The 26,509-nt window shown below is 34.4% G+C and overlaps 1 protein-coding gene across 7 annotated transcripts; it reads right to left on the reverse strand.

Moving 5' to 3' along the window:
* Positions 1–1,175: 1,175 nt before the first annotated feature.
* Positions 1,176–25,984, reverse strand: LOC128177092 (cAMP-dependent protein kinase type II regulatory subunit-like). Of its 7 annotated transcripts, none has more exons than XM_052843635.1 (4): positions 25,374–25,984; positions 24,155–24,234; positions 14,174–14,308; positions 1,176–4,453 (listed from the first exon to the last, which is right to left on the reverse strand). In XM_052843635.1, the coding sequence occupies exon 4, from the start codon at positions 3,857–3,859 to the stop codon at positions 2,750–2,752; it is 1,110 nt and encodes a 369-aa protein (XP_052699595.1). In that variant the 5' UTR covers positions 3,860–4,453; positions 14,174–14,308; positions 24,155–24,234; positions 25,374–25,984; the 3' UTR covers positions 1,176–2,749. The 7 variants fall into 7 exon arrangements, with proteins under 7 accessions (XP_052699595.1, XP_052699597.1, XP_052699600.1 ...); XM_052843637.1 differs by lacking the exon at positions 25,374–25,984 and adding an exon at positions 11,475–11,676 and having other exon boundaries at positions 24,155–24,377; XM_052843640.1 differs by lacking the exons at positions 14,174–14,308; positions 25,374–25,984 and having other exon boundaries at positions 24,155–24,377.
* Between the last annotated feature and the right edge of the window lie 525 nt (positions 25,985–26,509).

A 26,509-nucleotide genomic window follows, 5' to 3' on the forward strand; every position in this document is an offset into this window, starting at 1 on the left:
TGAAAACACGCCCAGTAAATTTATACCCACTCAGTAAATGAAAAACCCACTTGGTAAATGAAAACAAGCCCAGTAAATTTATACCCACTCAGTAAATGAAAACCCCACTTGGTAAATGAAAACAAGCCCAGTAAATTTACACCCACTCAGTAAATGCATGTATACGCGCCAAGTAAAATTACAGCCAACCGGCTTACACACATTAAATAAATGTAAACAAACTATTCATGTACCCACGCACTAAAACTATAAATTCACAAAGTAAAACTACTGTACCCACACCAAATATATGTATTCACACCAAGTAAATACACCCACCCACCCACCCATGCGGTCAGACTATACACACACAACAAGCCAAGTAATATGAATCATACAAACCGTTTTAACAATACACGATACCTTTATAACTCCGTCTTCTCATCAATTATTGAACATTTTGCTATTCTCTGTAGAAATTATATTCATTTTTATTTTTAACTATTAGACCATTGAACATGTCATAAATAATGCATTTACACGTATAGTTCTAGAAATCTGCCTGAAAATCGTTTTAAAGGTCTTCGTGATTAGAACAGATAAAGTTCCAGAACTGAATGTTCAAGAGAAGCAGCTGTGGAACTTTGGTCATATATTGAAGGAGTTTGTGTTTTGAATCATTTTATTTCATATTTTTTGAGGTCGAGTTGAATCATGCGATGGAAATTGGACATAAAACAAACCACTTTACATAAATGAATACAGAAAATGATAAACCAATATAGTCGTTCCCATTATACGATGGCGATCTTTGAAATTTACAGAAAAGCCTTTAAAATATTTAGATTTAAGATTTGCAAAAAGAAATTGATATCGTGAGTGCTTTGACATTAGACCGTATAAAAATGATAAAACTGCATTGATTATTCTTGTTGTTTCTGCACAAAGTTAGTAAATTGAATTGAAGTTTTCTTCATATTTATAGTGAAAATAAGTGCATCATTGTTAAAATTAATTGTTAACGTTACCAAATCGATTTTAAAGAGAAATTTTAGATGAACTCGAACCCATTAGAGTTAGTCCTTCGTGTCAAAATTTGTGCAAGTGTTAAGGGGACAGTTAGTCTCCAATGTATAATCGATGCTTCATGTCGCCTTTCGATTGAGACTTACGTAATACAAAATAGGACAGACAGATGAAATAAGACAGACATTTATACAGAACAAAATAAATTTAAACCATTTGCGACTAGCGAAGAAATACAAGAATGCATACACAGAAGAATATATTGGTAAAAACAAAGAAATTATTTGAAAACAATTATCTGTAAGATTGTACACAGCTGGATTGGATGTCACCGAGATGTATGTACATGTATCGCTGAGCGAGTCTTGGCGTGGACCTTAGGTGCCTCTGTATGGAAGCCTACAGCTAGGCTTAATTGTACATGTACAGAGAAATACCCCATCATTACTATAATAATTGTATTCACTACAAGGAAGAGGCGCCTACGCTTTGAGCTGACAAGTTTACACAAAATCACAGAGATTCACGAGAGAGCTCGCTCGTATTAATGTGTTCTGTATAATTTGTCAGCATCATTATCAAAATCAAATATTTTACCAAATGACTCATGTTAAACAAATCAGAGAACAACGAGACCGATCATTTGTCGTATTAGGGGATACTTCACTCTTCTTAATCTATGAGAAACATCTGAAATAAATTGAATTTCCACCGTGGCTCTAATATACAAATGTATCATTCTCTAACAACACAAGGATCGATTTGTACCGTTGCATTTCCGTGTTAGGCAAAGGCAATTTGATTTTACCCGCTTTACTTCATAGCCTTAGTGTTAACCACTGCACGTAATTTTACCAGTCTGAATTTATAGTTATATAGTTAAACATTATACGTAATAATTTTACCCATCTTACATTATAGCTCTTGAGTTAACCATTACACGTTCGATTACGTACATCTTTAAGAAGAAAGAACCAGTACGTCACAATATCAATAATCTCAATCAATCATCACCATCACCCCGAACTGTCGGCTCATTGAAAGGACGTTTTCTTGCTCGATAAGTAAATGGGATCCAATTATGAACGACAATATCATTGAAGAGGAAAAAACCAACCATTAGTGATAACTCATTGATAAAATGCAGAATTTCTAGTTTTTTGCAACAACGGTTGATTTATTGTTCATTGGTCTAAACGTGAGGGACACATACTATAATTAGTTGATATGCAGTTTTTTTCACAATATTCAAAATTAATCACCAATTTATTACATTCAGAAGCACCGTTCGCTGACTGTCGGATGCAACGCATGAATACTTTATAAGAGGAATGGGAATAATACAAAATCGATACAAACACTACTTCAATTAAGAAGATGATTGAAAAAGTTCAACTCGGGAGTGCGCTGGCTATGAGCATAGAGTACACCTCATCGGATATCCCTGTTCTTTGAAATCAAACGCACCGTGCTCACGTTCTCACGCATGCCATCGTCAGGGTATAAGGAAAAGCAGATTAAAAATCTAATTGCTTAATCATGACAATGTTTCACTTGAAGAATAATCCATTCTGCTGAGCTCAAATGGTCCTTCAGTCATCGGCATTTAATGCATGGGCAAACGACGTATAAAATATAGTTAACTATTACTCAGCAAATATATTGTCAGTTTTCCGTATGATATCGTTGCAACGTCCGAACGATTAAAAAAGAAGATAATTTCTTACCCTTCCTGATTTTTTTTTCAAGAACTTTCTGTGTAGTTTTTATATATTTCCGAATTTCTTTTCATAATGTCAAGACATGGACCTAAAAGTCTTTCGAAAGAATCACGTTCCAAAAATGCCACTTTCACTTTCCCTATCGCATACACATTGGCGGATCTAGGTTTGTTTTCTATGAGAGCAAGTTCTCCGAAATATTTCCCAGCCCCATGACGTCCTACTTCCTCTTCTCCACCCTCCGGGTGATTTATAGTGACCCGTATCATCCCCGACTCCACAAAATACATTCCATCAGCTTCATCTCCTTGTGCTATAATGGTTTCGCCGTCCGAAAAATTTCTAGTCACCAATGCATCTGCAAGATTCATTCTCTCATAGGGTTCCAAAGATTTCAACATGGTAACGTTTTCTAAGAGTTCTTCGTACATTTTACGTTTCTTAAATGCACTTCGAAGAATGATTCTGCGGAAGGAATTTCTATCCATTGCCCATAGAACTCCATCGGAAACGGCCACAATGGACGCCGATCGCGGCATGTTGTACATCAAAGCTAGCTCTCCAAAACTTCCCCTATTATCAAAACGATGTATTTTCTTCTCTTGATCATTAACATTAACTAAAACATCGTATAGACCATGATCTATGACGTAAAAATTGTCCCCATCGTCTCCCTGGTGTATTACGTACTCACCCGGTTTGACCGCCTTTTCGAACATGGCGTCAATTACATCTTGCATTTGCTCTGGTTCCAGGCATCTAAAAAGAAGAATGCCACAGACAGCCTCTGTAAGTCGCTCTCGCTGCTCGTCAGTTTTGGGATAAATCACTTTATCTTCGTCATCATCGTCTGCCTCCGGATCGTACCTCTCGGCCGACACCGACTGACGCCTTGCGTAACGGTTATACTTTCGGGTCTTTGGTTTAAACTGTTCTTTGTCTGGTTCCCCTGCCCCTTCATCATCCTCATCCACAATTACGTACATAGGAATAGACTTCGGCTTCCTCGTTTCCTTAACTTTAGAGAAATAATCCACAGCAAAGTCGTACAGATCGTTTGGTCTATCACGCAAGACGGCAACGGTGAAATCACGCAAGAGATCTCCCAACCCATCGGGAATCTCCAAACTCATGATTATCAGTTTAGCGGGTCTCGTCACGGTACTTTCAATGTAGGGAGCCAGTTAATCCAGACATTGAGTAGAGTGATAAATAACGGTCTGTGGCGGAGTACACTGAATCAAGGCTCTACGACAGTCGACAGTAAGTATAGTGGGCTCTTCTGTTCTATCCCCAATGAGCGGAATACTCCAAACAATGTCAAAATCGATGGACACGTTTTACTAACTTTCTTGTAATAGTTCTCGGGTGCAATCAGCTCCTCTTTCGAAATGGTTACTGACAAAATGACTATGTGATCAATAAAAGCTTCTTAGGAGTAAATCCTTCATTGCTAAAAGGTTTATATTCTTATCCAGCTTTGTTTTTAATCATCCTTTGTCTAATCAAGTCTTTAAGTTATTGCTTCCAATTAAAAAAACCCCAGTGATAATCTTGTGTTTCACGTACTGTTAAGGTTTAAGAATCGAACAACAGGTACCCGGGTTTCCTCTGCCCCGTCTGATGTAGAGACTTTGCCTCTATTTCAATGGGAACTTCTGGGTGAAAAAGGTTACAGTCCAGCTGCAGACGACAGCAGATGTTTCTTCTTTAATATAGGAACAAATCTACAAAACGTAAATGAAAATATTCAGTGAGTTACAGTGACAAGGCGTTGATACAAGCCAAGATCACAGTTGTGTAAACAACTCCAGGAAGATTTTAATTAGGCACCGGGAGCATGCTGTATTTAATAATCAATATTTTCATGATCTCGACACATCACCTAAGCTTGTAATGACATCAGTCACATACACTCACAACGGGCGGATGTGGAAATCGTGAATCCACATCCCTCCAAAGCGACAGCATGCGCGCGCACAGATCGAACAGCGACCCTCCTTCAAATATTTATCACTCCCATTGTTCGCTTTTGTTAGGTTTGGGGTTTTATTGTTCGACTTTTAACCGTTTTAAAAATCATCATTCTGTCGTAATACATATATTGCAAATAGTTAAATTACAAGTAAGCTTGGCTTTTGCAAGCGTACCGCATACATTCCTTTGTTAATATTGCAAAATAGCATTTGTTCGAAAGGGGGGAAATCAATTTTTAGCAAGAAAATGTTATGTGTTCAGCCAAAAATTATGCATCTATTTTGTAGCAATAGTTATAAACACTCGTTTGGAAAGGGAACGACAATTATAACAAGTTATGTGTCTGGTGTCCTCGTAACATACACTATTGATATAATCTGGTTGCAAGTACATCTGAACATTGATCTAAAATGAGTGAGTAGTTTTCATATTTGTCGGGAATTCTAATATTCCCCTAGTCTCGATAATTTTGCGCGTGATATTTCATCAGACACTACCTCGCTGTTTTAGAAAATAAGCGAAATAAAATCCATCAACAAATAAGTGGATTTGCTTTAATAACGTTTTTCCTTTCTTCTTTTATTTTTATTTCGCAGACAAAAGATAATCGTTTCTGCATTGACGTCAGACAAACATGTTGCACGGGGCAGAAGATAATGAGAATCTGCCGTTCTACATATATGTATCATGTTTGCAGGTTTTGTAGTAAGCCACTGTTAAATCTAGAGCCAAATACGTATGACAATAGATTTCTATGGGGCATATACATATATGAATCTATGAATGTTCTGCATTATAAACGCGACGCAAGCATAAAAAAAATCTCATACACCAAAAAAAAAATGTTAGCAATCCAATAAAAACTTTTAGCTATAATCTAGAATTGAAAAGTGATAGTGGGACGTTGACGTGTTGCCTTGTTGTTCGTCATTCTAATTAAAACAAATCCTTATGTTGCATACGAAGATAGTATTATGGTTAGTTAACCACCAGCATGCATTTCGTAAAGGTTGCCTTCAGCTAGTTGAAGAAAATTACATGAGATATTGCGAGGGTCGAGTATTAATCTATACAGTACAGCATATAAATTAGAAACTATGGTGGACTATTAGAACCATTATTACAAGGCCTTGGACTTTCCGTAGGACGTAGCTATCACTTCTTGCGTCAAAACATGTTAAAAATGATGCTGGATTCAAGTGAAATATGCACCGATTGCGTAGTCTTAGCTCAGAAGCCAGACAAATCGTGTTGATTTCAATGAGCTTTCACTGAGTGGGCAGCAATGAAATAGACAGGCATACGTGACATTGCTGTTTGACACAACTACCCAAAGTCCAAGCTCCTGTTATAATGGTTCTACCTCTTCGCTAAATGACACACCTGCATCTGTAATTTAGAGAAACATTTACTTATAATGTGTACACTGTATAATCATAAGATATTTGATCTGACACATCACCCCCCGACCTTTTTAATATATCTAAATCTATTGATTACTAGTAGCAAACGTTGTCATTTCCCCCTTAATTTGTAATACAAATTATTACATCATTAATGAGGGATTCCAATAAATAATTTAACGAATTTCTCCAGAACTTGATAAATTTATTCGTGATAATTAACCGAATACACGTCTAGAAATTTGCAAACATACATGTAATCTGCCTGAAAATGGAAATCCATCTCTTGAGAAAAGGACAATCATTTACATATTTAGATTTACATCCGTGTATTTTCTCATTTTTTTTTTAGCCCGAATGTGACTTTTACAATATAAAATACTTGTTAAAATATTTCTGCTTTCAAAAAAGGTCTAATAATTTTATAAAAAAAAGACCAAAAAGTAGTTGTCACAAATACACATTTCACACTTTGCAAGACTATTGTTATGGTGCATAAATAGAATAAAAATTAAGGCATTTCCAAAGACTGTATTGAATTTTAATTTAGTCTAAGACTTGATTTCAATTTCTGTCTTGATTTTTTTGTATTTAATGCCACCAGGAATTCAAGCAATTACCACATAACATCATGCCAAACTCATATTCTGCAATTTGAATTTACCAGCCACTAAGAAAATCGAACATGCAACTTTTAAAGTCAATAAAATATCTAGTGTTCTCACGCCGAAACCGCTGACGTTGTTCTGGAATTCGAATATAATAGTGCACGGAAAATGAGAATGGAAATTAGCCTTTCATCTTTGTACAATATAAACGATTGTACAATACATTTATGACACAGAAGTCGATATGACAAAAGGGAATGTCTTATTTGTGCTAAAAACTAACGCACGCCATTGTTATGAAGCATTTATGTATCATTTGGGAGGACAGGAGGCTAATGTTTTGGAAGCACTGCCGTCTGAATAGTGCTGAAAGTGAAATAGACATGACTCAACGCGACCGTGGAACACAATACGAACGGGTTTAACAGAAATACTTTATTCATTCTGATTATAATACTGCACCAAAAACAATATGTTTTTCTGTGTAATTTGTTTATAATTCAATTGATTTTTTCCATTTTGAAAATGATTTTATTTTGGGCCCTCTCCTGTATAACATTAGATGGTGTGTTTTCAGTAGGGTCCAACTCTCTAAAGCTAGAGATGGTTCACAACATAATTTTACAGTGGTAGTGGTTGACCACCCGGAAAATGTCAAACCCAAAGAAATGAGACTTGGAGGTTTCCGTGCCCGATGTCTAAAATCCCTTAATATTAAATAGCGTGTTTTAATCATGCACTTCCTGGATACTACATGTATATAGTGTGTTTTCAGTAGGACACTTTCTTGAAACTAAATATTGTGTTTTAGCAGGGTACTCCCTTGATACTTAGAACCATTTTAACAAGACCTTGGACTTTCAGTTGGATGTAACGATCTATTTCTTGCGTCAAAACAAGTTAAAATGACACTGGTTTCAAGCGAAATATACACCGATTGCGTAGTCTTTGCTCAAAAGCCAGAAAAATCTTGTTGATGTAAAAAAGCCATGGCTGAGTGGCCTACAATGAAAAAGACAGGCCTACGTTACATTGCCGTTTGACTCAACTACCCAAAGTCTAAGCTCTTGTTAAAATAGTTCTAATAGTTTGTTTTAGTAGGGCACTTTCTTGATACTTAATAGTGTGTTTTCAGTGGTTTACTCCTTTGACACAAAATAATGTGTTTCAGAATGGTACTGGAAAAGTTAATTTTTTTAAACACAGCATCGGTAAAACTCTCAGGCAAACATAAAAAAAGAAGAAACGTAAAATTTTTGTTTTGAAGTTTTAAAAGCAAAGTTCATTGGGAAGATGTGTATATGTCTTAATTATACTTACATGTATATATTCTTTTTCTGAATAAATAGAGGTTTCAAGTTCTCTCCGTTTGGTAGCCAAACGAAGATTTGATATCGATATTGGTTTCATCACGAAAATCAACAGAGAGTCCATTTGAATGACCATTAATCAAAGGCATCTCATACAAAAACGTCTCCATTTTCGCCCATCTCTCATTCATGAAATATGTCCATTACATCTTGCGATGTGATTACATGTTCAAACAATTAATTTCATCGGGTAAGAACGCTTATTCATTTCGTAAGTTCGTCGTCTTCTGACCAAATTAGTTTTATTCATTGTTGATTGTATAGCGCCGGGCCTTAAAGCATCAATGCGTTATCGACCATCACTATCTCCAACATTTAAGCTGCTGTTTTATATCTTTTTTTTAAAATATGGTTGTAAAGATCACTGCTTTCTTTCAAATTCAAGATCTTATTCCCCCCCCCCCCCCCCCAAACCCGAAGATTATCAATAAAACTATGCATAAGATTTCCCCAATAACTTGACAACATGGAATTGGTAAATGCGTTGGTTGACTTGCTGAAGATTTCTAGTTCTTTTTGCTTAGTCAGGCGGCGTCTTCTAGGGCACAATGCTGAGGGATTTAGTATGATTATCTACTCCAATTATAGAGTCCTAACCGACACAAAGGAGGAAATTTCTCCTGAACCACCTAACCAATCATCTTTAATTTCTTCCTACAAAAGGACATTAAATTCTCTCAAAAACACACTTTTCAGCCACAGCAATGATTGAATCAGGAAACTTTCTGCGTGCTCAACGATTTGAGGAGAAATGCTTCTCGGGAAGTCGAGAAAATTTAATCAAACTCTAAACACAGCTCCGGTAATTTTTTTAATTAATCAAAATCGATTGTAATGTAATCCTGGTATACTGAACCCGAAATTCTGTTGCTGATAAAGAACATCATTCAAATAGCCATACGGCCATTGTCAACATCATGAAAAATTCTATTTTTTTTTCTTATTAAATATTCACTATTGACACTCATTGTACAATAACCGTTTTTAGTAAAAAAAAAAACCTTAAAAATAACATACTTAAAATCTATACTATGCCAAATACTTCTAAATATAGAAAAAAAATTAACTTTACCTTACGGAAATGAGTTAGTTGTGAAGTGCTGTAACAATTCTGATAAAAGATTTTTTTCTGCTAATTCGATCTGTTCTTTGTCGAGAGGCACCGCTCCTGATTGGGTTTCATTTGATTTGAAATTGTTCTAAAAGATGAAATGGTGCTAAAGTGGGCAGTTGTTGAAATAGTAAAAGGAATACCAAGATTGAAGTAGATCATCACTCAGTAGTCAATTGTGTTGCTGGAAGCATATTTCGATAGTTGTAATCGACCCAAGGAATGTCAAATATTATCAGATTTATAACTTATAGGCAGATGTTTCCCTGTCCGTTTTTTTCGAAAATGAAGTTTATTTTCACTGCAATATCATATACGTTTATTAGGATATTACGCAATATTAACTTAATGTTAAAGCGGACACGTAATTGGCTATTTGTTCGTCTCAAAATCCTACATATACATGTATATATATATTGGCTCATAAGTGACTTTGCTTAATATACATGCACGTGTAACACATTTAATTTACCAACTAAGTGAACTGAAGGCATAGAAAGCCACATAAAAAAGACACTACAACGAGCTAACTCAGACTCGCTAGGGAGAAGTATATTTTTAGAGAATCCAACCCCAGACGTTTCCTGGGGTAAAACTGTAGAAAAATTATTTTTCAAACACAAATTAAATCCTACATAGACGGAGACTCGTCGTCAAATTTCGCAGAAATAAAGGAGGATACCGCTTTTACACGACAAAAAAGGTTTTAGGCGACTTTATAAATAAATAATTGAAATATTAGAACATTATAACAAAGTAAAGTTATTAATTTTGTAAAGTGTTCGGTTGCATTTGGTGAAATAAATGCATAACCCTTCTCGTAAAGCTTGTTCAAAGAGAATAAAACAATAATCAGCCACTACGTTCTGTTCGACATCCCTTTTTTTTCAAAAGGAATAACAGTCAAAAAATCTTTTGATTTAACGGGCTTTTGCAGTCAAATCCGTTTAATGCATGGAGAAGGAGTGAAAGCACATACTGCATATTTTCTCATGAATAGAGGTTTATTCCATTTCCGAGACCGTCTAATAGCCTACCAATAATGCCTTAGGTTTTGTCCATTTTCTTTTTCTGCTATAATTATCTGTTCTACTTTTTTGTTGTTGCAATTTTGACAACCTTCTCACTTTAAAAAAGACACTCCACGAGAATAAAAATATGCTGTATTTGATATAAAACCTCGCTATGGTAACACAAAGATTTACTCAAAGAAAGCGAGCTTCGTCTGCATGCAATAGAAAGCAGCAAGTATACTGTTTTTGCATCGCTTCTTTTGTCTGAATCCGGGATTCTGACAATAACACATTTTCTTAAAATATTAATTCGGACAAATCCTGATTTGTGGCTGATATTTAGATGGCCCCTTTCCGCTACATTCACACATCGTTATAGGTCATACAATAAAATGAGAATTTTAGAGCCACGAAAATATGTACTTTTAAAATATAAAAAAAATTTCAAAAACCTTTAAAACATGATATCATTACAAATGATTTGTTTAAATGCCAACTACTCAAACCATCTCAATTTAGGCTTCGAGATATCCCGGTGCCTGTGATAAAGGATAACAGTGGTCTGCTTACCAATGTGATAAAAGTATCATTTTAGTCCTATCCCAATAAGCAGTTCCATTTAAATGATGTTAAAAAAGCTATCCATCTTAATTATGAATAAGTTAAATACTGTGAACATGTATAACTTGATCCCTTTTATTTGCTGTGTTTTGAGATAATAATAAGCAATATGACATATCCAATACCATGTACATGCAATTTGATGATGTGTAATCAATGAAGCAGCAGGTCTTTTGTTAAATATTGTGATTATTGTTACCTCTGGTCGATATTGATGTGGTGTGGTCCACAGAGAACCAAGTTGAGAACATATTTCGATCTCACAACCTTTCAAACACAAAGCGAGCAGTTATTATTTCCTGGCTACTAAAGTACCTTGAAAACAGACTTGGGCAACTCAAGATTCGAGTCATTAAAAACAACCTCTATTTTTTAAAGGAATGTCTGCTTTAGAAATACAATTAACGGCAAAAATATTGTGTAAGTTACATATATACTAATATGAGCAAAACATGTCTGCTATGCTCTCTGGAAAATCCCTCTCCAGAAACTTGGATTAACAATTAATATTCCGATAGAATGCGATAATTAGGCTAACGGAAATGCAGAATCGACAGTTTACATGTAACACGATTTATTTATCAGGAAAAAAAAATCCACTGCATTGAAGGTAGTTATAGCGCTATAACTGGTATCACTGATTACCTCGTATTAGCGTTTCCTGCCTTTGTGCTTATAACAGAGAAGTTCAGTCTCGCAAAACTACCATAAACTATCCTTTTCTTCCGCCGATCGGAGTAATGTTAATGCATGATAGGGAGGCGCGTGGGATCCATCGCTGAACGATTGTGTTACATTATGCATTTCTTACATTAGAAATGCTGCCACGTTAGCTTCAAATAGAACACTGCAATAGAGCAGAAAATATTGCATTATTTACTTTCGGTCGCTAGCATTCTAATAATGAGCGATTGGGAGACCCATACCAGGGGTTATTATCCCTTTTTTTAATTAAGAGCTGCATTATATGGTGATATTTTGGCAAGATGAAAAGAAACAGGATTTATAACATCTCGAAATTTTATTGCACAGTTGCTTGAACATCTATGTTGAAGTAAGACTTGCGACTTGATAATCGCAATCAATACATATTGACCTTTCAAGACGAGGCTACTGAAGCGCGCACTGACATCTAGAGTCGTGGACTGTACGAAGCTTTTTCCCATTTGCAGACAACGCCTTGGTTGTTTTACCAACTGCATTATCCATTTTGCAGGGTTTACATTTGAAATTTTAGGATACAGATTTGTTTCATACCAAACTGATTCGCTGAAATAAACAAGGATAAGAAAAAGGAGATTAAACTTGGATTTGGGTAATAATTTGCCTCGCGAAAAAACATATAAATCTTAATCTGTCCTGACAATTTCATCCTATAAGTGTAATTTATTAGAAACATCGGTCACCATTTATTCTCCGTATTTTTCATTTCGCTTGAAAACTAGAGATTTAAAGCTAAAACAACTCAAACGAAATCGATTTCCTTGAGAAAAATTCAACACCTATTCCGAATTCAAAATTTTAGCAAACAAACCAATTACATTTAGAAAGTATATAACACATCAGTTAAAGATAAAACACGATTTTTTAGTAACCATGAAACATTATTCAAATTAATGAAAACAATGTGTTCTTTTTTCTTTCATTAAGTCAAATTCTATTCTACAACTGAATGATATTGCCTATATGAATGAATTAACATGTATGTAGATATCACTGATGATTTGAACCTTATCAGTGCATAGAGAAGAAGAACAACATCAGTATATATGTCCTAAATACTTATATTCCTACAACTGTTTTCAAGATGTGTATAATACACATATATTCATTGTAAGTCAAGAAGGAACAAGATGGAATGTAAACCAGCTCTTTGAAGCAAAACAAAACTTTATGGGGAAGTTTCTTACATCCGATTGTAGCTGAGTATGCACCACCAAGCCTCTGATTTCCTAGCTTTACGTTCACCCTTCCAATTATTCCAGTATATTTACATTTTCCAGTGTCTTTGCTTGTGATAACACTACGTATCGATGTTGTACTATATAATCATAATTTCAAATGACGCCAAATTGAGGCGCTTATTTATATTTAAATATTTAATCGTACAATGGTTTAAAATTATATAAATATAAGTAATAAGGAATCATTCTTTGAATATTATAAGGTGATGATTTCGATCGGGGCGTGATCAAATCTATCATAAAGTCCTTCGGGCTTAATTGGATTTGATCACGCCCCGACCGAAATTATCACCTCATAATACTAAAAGAATGATTCCTTATTCTTTAAGTATACCCGGTATATTTTTTGATGTATAAATAAAATAGCCCAACGAAAAGTACATTTACGGCGACGACTTAAACCACGTGACACTTTCATGACATTTTAACTCATGACTTACTGCACGAGATTCGCGTCGCTTCTAATTAAGAGAAAATTTAGTGCAATACTTAAACTGAACGAAATGATCGTAAAATCCAAAAAAATCAAGTTCGTGTAAATGTGTGAGTGCTTCACGGGGGAATTCCTCAACACCTAAACACTTTCAATTTGATTGTGTTTGAATAGATTCAAACATTTAAATATTGACACTAGATGTCACTTTAGTGGTGTATCTACTTAAACGAAGTAGGGACCTCGTCGAATACGTCACAAAAATGCAATAAACACCAACGTTGTTTGTGAACGAGGCTCATTGTTTAAAACCAATAAAGTTTAGAAGTTTAGAAACACTTTCAAAATCTCGTCGATACGGCACGTTTTTCATTAAATTTAAGTTGTCATAAGAAAAATTCATTTATAAAATTGTCAGGTTATGTACTTTCATTAAATAACCATAGCTTAATAGCTTTGTTAATACGGCTGAATAGTTAAAGAGGACTAATTAGCTTAACAACAGATACTACATGCAAGGATGTATGCAATTTGTTTCTAAAATCATAACTGCTACTTAACAGTATAACATTTCTGAGTTCTAGGAAGCAACAGATGACGTGCAAACACATATGAAGCAATATATTGGAAAAAAAGATCAATTGAATTAATGGGTCTGTAGAGTTTTCTGAAACAACTCGGATGAATACATGAATTTCATATTAATTTCCATTTTAAATGGAATGTAGAGAAACGAGGTCTGGACATGCAAAGGAAATTCATGTAATATACATACTGAAATAAAGTCACATCAGTGAATAAATATAAACTGAGGTTTCATTCCCAAGATCTTCGTAACACAACGTCTTATCGTGTGATAATCAGCCATTATGGCCTTTATTGGCTATTTCATTTTAAAAATAAGATTCAGGTAAAATGAACGCTTTTTCCCCTTCATAAAATCTTACCTTACTCCGGATACCGAGTGGTAAACATCCACTTTTGCAGCGGGTCTGTCAGCAGATAATATGATAGCAACAACCCCAAGGCCTAAGAGCAGACAGCGCTTTCCACGATGACACCTTGTATAAATAAGCTATCACCTGCAAGGGGAAAAGAAGAAAAAGCTGCACACTTTATATCCTCGGATCGATCTCTTCTCCATTTAAAAGCGTGTATATCTATCGCGCGGTCGCCATTTCGCTGAAAGCATGTGTTTCATCTTGGAATTTATGTAAACTACTGGTTGAGTTCAATGTAAACCATTCTTAGGTACCGTCGTGAATGAAATATTAAGAAATAAGGGAAAATGGAATGATGATGTTTCGGATACTTGCACATGTTACCGACCCAACTGCTTTCATTTATAATTGCAATGCCATGTAGATTATCTCAAGAGAACCGTGATTCCAATTGAATTTAACGTTTGTTTGTATGGTTTTGTTCACCACAGTGAAAACAATTAGCTACCTGATGTCTTTGAGGATTTCACAGGAATTAAAATACAAGTTTCCGGTTTTGCAGTAAACAAGTTTGAGTTTTTTGTAATCATATACGATTTTTCGCGGGGCTTTTACAAGCAAATCCAGCGACTTTTTGAACCTAAAACCCTTATTAAAGTGCACTCCATTACAGTAAAAAACAGTTCATCATCACTTACGGCTATTTGTTTTTCGTTTGAATAGAAAACATCATTATATCAGAATCAATATTCCATCGCCTACTTCAAAAGTAATACGGGTCGCTTATGATGTTTAATCAGGACCATGCGATTTAGAATCAAAAGAAATTGGTTCACATTTCTTGTGACATTGCTCTTTTCCGTCTGCGGCTATTCAAGCAAAAGAGCAGATGTCTGTAAGAAAGGATTGTGGGTTGTACTGTTTCAACGTCTATATCAAGGAACTGGGGGTGGATCAATGAAGACAAGTATGAAATGTAGTCACACGAGTCGCTTTAGTGATCCTAACATGTAGATATTGAGGCCTCAGTCGTATGAGGAGGACTGTTACAATCGCTATATTGGTTACATTAACTTTCATCTATTATGAATTCTAACCCAAGGACAAATGGTGTATCTCAAAACAGATGCTTTTCTAGATCTGACATCCGTTTCTTTCGCACACTCTCTCGGGGTCGTGATCAATTTACATCTTATATTGTTAGGTGTAAAGGGCAAATTGGATTAAAAATGTACTTCTTAAAATTAAGTCACAATATGAAATGTGGCATGGTCTTCCTTCCCTTTTGCAGTAGCAAATGGCGCCAAACGTGTCGCTGCTTCGGCAACACTGTTAACAGAAATCTGTATCGTACATCATTTAAATTAAAACATAAAACATTTTGAGAGAGAGAGAGAGAGAGAGAGAGAGAGAGAGAGAGAGAGAGAGAGAGAGAGAGAGAGAGAGAGGGGGGGATTCTGAGCCAATATATAAAATGTATTCGGCAGAACAGCTTGATAGGATTACCTTGGCAATTCGTTGACTGACAATTAAGAAGGAACGGAAATGGCTCTTTTCGATAATCGCTTTTCATCTCAAACTGTATAACTTTACTTCAGCTATTTATTGACTTATATGACTTCAACGGTGCTTTCATAGATACATAGATAAAAGATTTGCCTCAATATTTTAAAACACAGCTATAGGGATGAGGATATATTTTGAATCTTAAAATTTAAAGTAGTTTCAAAGATGATCTGGGCTACGAAGACGACAAATATACCTGTTATAAAAAGATAATTTTATACTCAAATCCATTGAAAACCAACAACCAATCTCGCATGAGGTAAAACTCATTCAACCTTTCTCTCAATCCACCATTGAGAAATGGAAACTCTTTAGATATATAAAAAAACGAAAATCATATGATGAAATTACTATACTATGGCACTTCCTTCCCCAAAGAGCTTTAAGTAGCCAATCAGAGAAGTGGATTGATTACATAAGAAGTACAGGAAAAGTTCTCAGAGTTTTTCTACGGTCACTTCATGTATTAAAGTGTATGTAAGATTGGGAGTAAGGCACAACATAGCATCATTACTATATTTGCGGAGTAGTTTCATGGCATACAATACATACATCGAGCTCACAACCAGTATGGAATCTCTGCGGAAATGATCAGCGTTAAATGACAATGGCGTCAAATGTTAATCAGAATTTATATTGCCGACACCAATATACAAAACTTTCCTCACATTACAGACATTGATGAAATTTTCATCTAGTAACTTTAAGCATGTACTTGTACCCTGATGTATTAGTATAACTTGATTACATGTACAAGCATTTGTTATAAACTAACAAAGTACCAATGTTCATTCCATTCATACAGAAAGCATGAAGGAAAGGAAACAAATTGTAGCAGAGCAATAAAAATGGCTTCAATTTGAACATTGAAGATTGATTATAAGTGCCTTATATAAGTTAATTCTCATTACACAGAATCCCTATTCATTAATCTCTTTTAGAAAAGGAAATTTCATTAAGGCTGAAAAACAGACAAAAAGAAAGAAGATACTGATTAAGGTATATGTTTTGATACTGGAACGATTATACACTAGTAACTTGATGTACAAGTATATCTTCATCAAACCAACACAGATGAGAAGAAACTCTTCAATCACCTCCATCACAAAAAACACAAACAATTATATCAGGAAGGGAAATTTAAAACTAACAAAAGTACTGGAATTGCTCTGTAAGACACCAATGAGCGGCCAGACTTTACAAAACGTGTTTAATAAACATGCATTTATACTTGTTCTGGTAAAAGAGATTGAAAGAAAGAAGCCATTTTTATTTAGCACGATGATCTTAATTGCATCGTGCAATCCGGTTTATGGTGAATAAGTATTAGAGATGAACTCCTGAACCCAGCTGTAACTGTGGTACATGTACTTTTTAAGGTTTGCTTTTGACAAGTTTTAACAATTGCCGATCGTGCCAAACATGTAAATGCGACAGATATTGGGTCAAGTTTTAATGATTTGTGTCAATAAGTTTGTCTGCGATTATTATTGAGGTCCTTTGTCGTTTATACATCGATGTTTACAATGCAAAAGTTCGTTGCCAAAACTTACACCAGAGGTAAGATGATGAAACTTCTGTCTCGAAAGGATAAAATATACGTCTATTTTGACTATATTAATATTTGATCTATTTTTTCGTGGTGATAATCAAATGCTCTCAATTTCTACACTGTGTGCTTTATGCTTCCAAGGCTTAACCGGAAATATGCATATTTAATGCACTATTTTAAATTCCTATATGCGAGCATATTACTCCTATGGGTGAGGTATACAAATGCTGACTATACAGAGTGCATGACTAATGACAGCGCCATTAAATGGTAATGGGTTTTATAACCACCAAAGTAAAGGAAGCGGCTCGGTTTATGCTTTATTTCTCCCCCGGTAGTGAGTCCATCATAAATCGAATAGATCCAACATTTCATCGAAACGAGTCTTGCCCTTTTAACCCAAAAATAAGCAATTATGAGGCAGCGAAGATGTGTTTGTACCGTAATCCTCACTTTGATCGAACTTTAAGTCCAGTTGCATTATACAATTATGATGAAGGCGAAAACTTGCGCCAATGTCCATACGTTGATCCCTATACAACAAATTCTGCATGAAAAACGACAAAGAGCTCACACTCTATTTCTACAGTTATCCACATCTCAACAGACCAATCCACCGATGACACACATTGTTCCAAGTGTTGTAATTATAAAGTACCGTTTATTACTTATTGCTGATAAAGCTTAAGGATATTGAATTTACCTGTTATTTATTCACTTCATTGATTTGATTTGAACATATTTTATTGTAATGAATTGTTACAATAGGATTGGGCACAAGTTATAAAAACTTCGCCATCTCCCTACATGTATAACATACAGTTATTTGACATCATCATGAAGTGCAGGATCATTGCACTTTCATCGCTGTGTTTTTATGAGTAATAATAATAGATTGTCATAAAAAACGAACCCCAAGGAATGCATAGAAAGATTGTTGCAATGTCACTTGTACCTCATTTGTTGGCATATTAGCTATATCTTGTAACAGTTGGTTTTTTTAAAAAGATTGCGATCTTAATGCATGTATCATGTATAATCTTTCCAGCGTATTTCCTGACATAATGAATCATCCCCCAGTATTGTTTGAAATGAGCCCGGTATCAGCTTCAGTTGCAGATGAGCGAGAGAGGATAATGAAGAAAGAGTTCGATAAAATATTCATTTGTAAAGCGATACTAGCCTTCCTTTTCAATAACCATGAACAAAAAGTCGCGAATATGCGGAATGAGAATGAGAAAAGTGAATTAGACAGACGTCTCCAGGTAAGCGCAGGTATATACAGGTAAAATTGGAAATAAGGGGATGGAATTGACAGGATGTTACAAACGAGTTGTAAAGCGCGCCAGTGAGAGACAATATGGACTGCATACTTAAAAATGCATTACACAGCTTCAAAGAAGTCAGCAATCGTTCAATTCTTGATTCAAGAACTAGAAGAACGGATTCTAAGAGCTGAGCACTGTTAAAATAAGTGTCAGCGACTGTAAACATATCTACATAGATAAAACATTCGGTGCAACTTGCGTCTTCTTTAAAAGACCAAATAGCATGAGAAGGAAACATCGAAATCTCAAGACACTGTATTTGATGTTCGCCCATTTTTTATTTATTTATTTGAGTTGTAAGATCAGAAAAAGATTGCATGCAGGAAGTGATAGTTTATTTGTTTGTGAGGTTAAGGAAGTGTTTGCTAAACTTTCATGTAATCTCCACACACAATAAGAGGACAGAATGCTACGTGTGTGTTACATGTATTTAAATTGAGTGTAAATTAATGACAAAGAAAGGTGCAATCTACATTATTATATATATATTTTATAATATATATATATACAATATATATTGCATTTGTTACTTCAGAATGTTGGTAGCAGAAAAAAAAATAACATAACAGCCAAGGAAGAAAGAGGAAGAAATTTGTTTTACATATTAAAAGGGTCATCTGAAAAAAAATAATAAAAAGCAATAAAATATACTTGTCGATAACAATCCTTTTGATATTGATCTTGGTTAACAATGTTTTCCTTTGTACAAGTGTTACCCATGTCTATCTATATGATGCATTACACTCTTGTAGCTTTGTTGATAATGATTCTATAAAGCTAGTGTAAGAAAGTTTTCATAAATCCTTGTTTTTGTATTTTTATACATTTTTTAATTCTTCATGGACCGACCACAAATTAGTGTGTGTGTGTGTGTGTGTGTGTGTGTGTGTGTGTGTGTGTGTGTGTGTGTGTGTGTGTATCACATCAGAAGGGTGATGCTTTCTGACGATCGCTTCTCTAATTGTCGGACTAGTCATACAAAGATATACGTTTCAATCAATATTTTTAAATATCAATTTGAAGAAAGTTTCATACTCTATAAAAAATAGTTTGAAAATTCTTGTAAATTAATTCAAGGCAACAAGAGATAATTTCAATTTGAAAAATTCTTTAGAAATCACAAATTTCATAGATTTTTTGTATACTAGTAACTTGCAAATGAATCAGTCGTCAAAACGCAGATACATGCTGGCACAAAACCACACAGGTCTGACTGTTTTCTTGAATAAAAGCTTTACCCCAAAGGAAGAATCATTCAAATTCTATCTAGAAATAGCAGACCAAATTCATGTCGAGTCTGGAAGTGACAGTGAAAAAAATGACTAAAGTAATACATTCAGAAGGAAATTGATAAACAATTTAAAAAATATGAAATTTATCACGAAGATGAGCGCGTATTTTGCCACAGAGCGTTAACTGGTACAGCAACAAATTACCTTCCGCCGGGCAGCCTCGCGTGTTAGGGATTTAGGTTGACATAAAATCATTTTCGAGGCCTCGTCGTGAAAACGGAATCACAGAAAGAAAATTAGATGTACGGCTAAATTTAATCTGATCATGTCCTTTGCCAGATTTGTTGCTAATTAAACCGCCATGCCGGTGGAGAGGTGAGTGGTTCTGCTGAATGACAAAAGTTGCAACATCAATCTGAATGACGTCATTTGTCAAGCTTAAGTTTGACGTGTACACAAATTACTTCTACTCTGGTTTCGTGTATTTCGTTGTTGATTTGATTCACAAAACTTTAATTTTTATTTAATAGAAAACCACTTTCTAACAATATATATGACTTCAAGTTGGGTTGATAGGATCGCTGACCAGGAATTTATGTAATCCTTAAGTCAGTTATTTTTCTACTAAATCCTCGAAAATTGATGTCCGCGAATATACACATTTACAGTTATTATATTAAGATTTTAAATACTGGTATACAATTTATATAAAATACATAGTAGTATACATCCTAACAAAAATATCTTGCATGTTTAATGTTTAAAAATATCAGAAATTAATATTACAGTGTTTCATATCATTTGATATTTAACTACATGTAAATCCGTGCTAAGATTAATCAATCATGGTATGCATAAATAAAAGATATGCTATCTCATGTTATCAGCTCGCCGCGACATTTCCATTACAATTGGAAAAAACAGAGCAAATTCGAAACCTCTGTTATGCCAGCAAAATGACAAGTTTGACGGGAGAATGGAAATTGCGGCCAGCTTTCTCCGTCAAAGACTGACTGATCACATTTTGTTCTCAGTAATTGTTTTAGAATGAGAGGCACTTATTGATTTTCGGTAACAATCACGACTCTTCATTCTTTTTTGACAAAAAACGGGAAAAAAAAAACAACTGTGAAGAATGCGATGAAGAAGATTTCCCTCAAGAGAAAATCATTCACTTTGTTCTTTGTGAGAGGTTTCGAGCTAAATTCCATTTGCTTGGTTAGGGCAAGAGAGTTCTAAACATTTCCAAGCTGTTTTGGATAAAGACAAACGTTTCGTTTATGTATGTCATATACGCGTGTTTATCTCAATCTTGGATTAATCAGGAGTTGGATCTGACACTAGTTACGTTATGATTCCCGAGCTGTCAAATCCATAACCATATTGCTTCTGTATCAACAAACACTGCTTTAACTATTGAAAGTTCATCTCAAAGTAGTTCAAAACAGATTACAGACCAGTAAAATGAATTTGAAATGTCACTGTGTATATCTGACGGTTTTGCGGTTGGTTTTGATGAACAAATTTTATCTTATAATACAAATATGACACTGTCAAACATTTCGACTGAATCTACGTTGTGATTCAGAAATATTACAAAATGAACTTGTATCGTAAACCCAGAATTTTTCGAGGTTTTTTTTCTTCAAATTATACATTAATATATAACCAATAGTCTACTTTCTGACACTTTTTAAGTTTATTTTTTTTTCAAGTGCAGTTAAAATGCTGTGTATGTCCATATTCCCTACGTATGTAAGTAATACATTAGGTTAGAGTGGGCGGCTAGGATTATCCGAACTTATGTCCAATTCCAGTACATTGTCGTATAAATAATAAAAAACAATGAAAATATGTTGAAATATATAACGCATTAAATCTAAACATTAATTAATAATCAATCATATGAGTAATCATTCAGACCATGTTAGCTGTGATTGATTATAGCAAATTTTTTCACGGTATAATTCCCTCCTCATTTCAACAACTATAAGTGAAGAGCCACGCATTTAGACATTCCCTGGAGACTAGGGTAAAATCCAGGGTCAAATACAAGGCCATTAATGACTGTGACCTTGGCTAGTCATTGTATTAACAAATTGTTCTTGGACAAACATTCGCATTCATTATTTACATATAATTATACAATATGCATGGTCTCCGATCTTCCCTTTCCGGTGCTTGTCGAGCGATATTGAAAGTAGCTCAGATTTAGCTTTCTTTGAGGCTAAATGAAGAAAATAATTTGAGAATAATTAAACCTTAGATGTGTCTCAAACATGCCAATGGAGATTCGATCTTCTACATAACTTTTTAGTAATTGACGGATATTTTAGCTTTAGGCAAACAGACAAAAGAAATCAATTGCTGTCTTTTTTCTTTTTACAGAGCATGCGTAGTACCAGCTCACCTGAGAGAGAGAGAGACAGAGAGAGAGAGAGAGAGAGAGAGAGAGAGAGAGAGAGAGAGAGAATCAATAGTTGTCTCAAGAGCAGGGCACACGAAAAACAACTCACTAAAGCAGTAAACCTATGGTACAGTCTCATGATCACGTGGTCGGGCTCATTTCATTTCTTTTTCGAAATGGAAGATTAATGGCGGTTAATCTATCATCGGTCTGATTTTCTCTCTGTCTGCAACCTACGTAAACATTGACTTAAGGTTATCTTCCTATTATTATGGCAAGATGAAACTTTATATCTTGTGTACTGCACTGTTAATATCAAGGCTAAATGTCAGAAAAGGGGTCATTGTCATTGGTCAAATGCTAGTTGATTTTTATGAGAATCACAAGAAACAATGTATTATAAAATCGCCCAGTTTCTTTATGTGACGCCTTGTGATGGTTGAATGCTATATTACATGTAATTGACGTAAAAGTAACAAACATCTAAGCGTTGTTCTATGCAAGGTATCCCCGGACCAGTTAATGTCCTCAATATGATCAACAGTATTTTCACTGAATACCCCACTGCATTCAATTTTTAACAAGTAAATGAACAATATATGATGATTATATAATAGTACATGAATACATATAAGGAAATAACAATAATTGCGCAATATATACATTCAAATTGTCTTACACAATGCTATTATAGCGAAATCGGATGCTATTATAATTACACAATCAACAGGAACGACAATGAAATTATTATAATATTGTTTGTCATAATTATAAACTTCCAATATCAATCCATGGAATAGGCATTGAATGATGTGGAGTCTGTGTGACACTTGATGCATCATGCTATCGTGTGTGAGAATCGTGATTGAGATGTCACGTAAATTGCAATTAAAAAACAAACCCAGCTTCATCAATATCAATAAATTGTTTTGACAAGTCAATTCAACAAACGGTATTTTATACGATTCTTAAAACGTTCTCAGATACATAAAAACATAGAAAAAAAATCAACTTTAAAACTTTCTTGTTTACAGTTTGATATTCTTTTGTATAGGCATTCATTGCGTACGTATGCTTTAATGTTAAACACAGCAATGAAATAAAGAGTGAACCAGGCCTCAGGATCATGAAGGAATTTCAGACTTAAGTCAAAATTTCAGTCAGTCATAAAATTATTGTTTATCATAAAATGACGATTGAAATTTGTATTTAAGACAATTTAAGACAATTTATATGAAGACAATTTTAGTAGCATTTCAATTTCGTCGTTTCAATCTAGAGACATTTTACAGACAGTGTACAATTTTTGACTGAAGTCTAAGATTGCTTCATTATCCTGAGGCCAGATCAAAGCTTGGCCTCTATGGTCTGTCTTTTCTCTTAATTTAATCCAATTGCCATAACTGTCTTATCTTTAGGATGACCTTATGCAAAGTATATGATTAATCATATTGGACTCATAAAGATTTATCTTTAAAATCATTTGCATGTATTTCCCCTATACTAAAAATAGCAAAACCAATTTGTTGAAATACCTACTTTTCGATCCAATGCTAATGTAAATGGTTAAATGATCTTTCATTGATTTTGAACAGGTTATTATAAGAAAAATAAACAGTAATAAATGGTATTGTTTTATGTTTAGCTTATAAAACTCAAAATTAAAAGATGATTTGATACCAAAGCCTTCAAACAAGCTCTATATCGTGTAAACTTGAAATTCAGTTTTAACAATTTGATTAGAGTTTGTACACTGTATTATTACAAAATGCAATTTGCATGTCATGATCAATGATACATTGAAGTTGTGAATATTACAATTTTTCACAACAACTGTAACCACCGCATTAAAGCAATAAAATTACAAAAACGGATAAAATGAACAACAAGAAACTTGAGTACCTGTTGCTGATCCTCCGTCGATTTTCTTCTCCCCCCGAGGACTTGGAGACTGGACTGTCACAGCTGTGAGGACCTAGAGTCTGTAAATCGATGGCTCTAGTATTAGGATCACAATTTGCCATTCCAAACCCATGAATACACTCATACGTTTCACTAAACAACGAAGCTTTGTTTGTCGCACACCAGTATACCAGGTCTTTTTTGTGCCATGCCTTTGACGCATATGTTACTTTATGGATGTTGCAATATTGAAGGGTTGAATACGATACACGTAGGAACATATAATTTGTGTAATTGATTAGATATTCAATAAAGTGCAACACGCTTTAAAATTACCTGTCGATTTTTTTTATCAGAAATATTCGTGTTTTTGCAATGAATGTTTTTTTGTCAAACAAAATGACTTCCTTTAAGATGTTAATTTATTTCCCTATTTTTCATTGTACGGAAATATATACTCAAAACTAGCTAATAATTCATTATCAGAGAGTATATACATGTAGGTCCAGCAAAGCGTTTATGTGTCCCCTCAAAGCTTGTGTATTTGCTACAGAATGCAGGTTACATGTAAATTATATCAATTTCTTACAAAATATCGATATATTTTTTTAAATATGCATTAATATGTAACATCCGATAACATGACTTCTAGTGAAAGCTTATTACTCATTTAATTTTAAATTGAAAACGGTTGTATTAATTTGTGACATTTTAATGTTTATCAAAATCGATCATCGATGCCATTTCCAAGCTTGTCGTAATGTGAAAGGCCAATCGGTATTACACTGTAACATTAATTGTTCCGACTAACTTTTATTTCTTCTACAGTATTACTGATGGTTTATTTTTTTAATATAGCTGTACTGAACCCAAAACAAGATAAATTTTCCTGTTGAATGGCGCATAAATGTATGTTACATAATGAAAAACATTGTTGAAGAGCATTCTGATAATAACAGCGATGAACGATAAATTCTAGATGTCTGACAAACTAGAATTTTTGAAAAAGAGCAAATTTTGTATTCGACAAGATCATTGTATTAAAGTTTTGTATACATGGTTATCTTCTCTGAGCAACAGTTAAAAAGGAGTGTATCAAATAAAAACCTTCACTTTTCCATAGCCCCCCTCCCGCATATCAAGGTTTGTCTAATCATCGATAGATGAACACTTTTTTTTCTAAAGTATGCTATATACATGTATAAGACTGGTTACTTACCATATATATATACTCTTGATATTGAAATTGTCGCCAAACACTGCCGGATCCTTCCTCTTGTGGCAAGGGGAAGAAGAAATTCACATTCACGGACTGAAAGCGTCGAATGGATTAACTATCAAGTGTTAAATAAACGAAAGCTATTTTACAAATAGACCAATACTCTCAATGTCCGTAACTTCGTTATTTGTAGCTTGATATCAATGACTGTCTAAACACAAATCGTTTGTGTAGATGACATAAAAATCCGATAGGTAAATATGGCAATGATCAGCGAAATCCAATAATCTACTAACTCAATCACATTCGCACTAGGAAATGAAATTTGACGTGCAAATTTCCTATGAGGCCTATAAATCAACTATGGGAATTTTAAATTTTTATATGAATTTAGTTCAAAATGGGGTACGTTTACATTCTTTTATGGACAAAGAATCGCTCCAATTAAACGTGCAAACTTTAAATCTCTTATCAGATGAACCCGAACAAAGAGCAATATGATTCTGGCGGAGTCTCTGCTAATCACTATCAATATACTAATATACGAGGTCCAGGTCCGATGTTTATGCGAGGATCTTTACAGAGGATGAAATCGATGCGTGTACAGGTATCACTGATTTCACTATAATAGAGCGAAAGTCGTTGTGGAATTAACTCATTGCATGTTAACCCGAAGGCGTTCCGAACGCCATTAATATTTCATACTATAGGTAGGTACCCTTTAATGATGATAATTTATGACGAGCGAATCAAGATAATCGAATTCTTTTTGATGTACATAATAAGATCATACAGATCAAATATCACAAGAGATAATAAGGAAGCATAAGGACGAGCAAGATTGGCAAAAGTAAACAACGTAAAAATGAGTGAATTTAGAAAACATTTGATCTTATTTCAAACATTTTACCTTTAAACGTGTTGAAAAATCCCGATCAATTTCTTCATTTAAAAGTATTTAAAAATCACTTTCTTATGTGTAATCGGCAATATATAGAAATCCTTTAATCCAGTTCTGTAGATTTAATACACATTAAGGATGTTCGGTGGTTAACAAATTAACCAGCTGATCCACCTTAAATTGTTAAATATAATTTGATAAGCCATAAACTATTATTAAGTAAAGGAAAATTCTA

Source organism: Crassostrea angulata, chromosome 3 (genome assembly GCF_025612915.1).
Source record: "Crassostrea angulata isolate pt1a10 chromosome 3, ASM2561291v2, whole genome shotgun sequence".
Classification (NCBI taxonomy): Eukaryota; Metazoa; Mollusca; class Bivalvia; order Ostreida; family Ostreidae; genus Magallana; species Magallana angulata.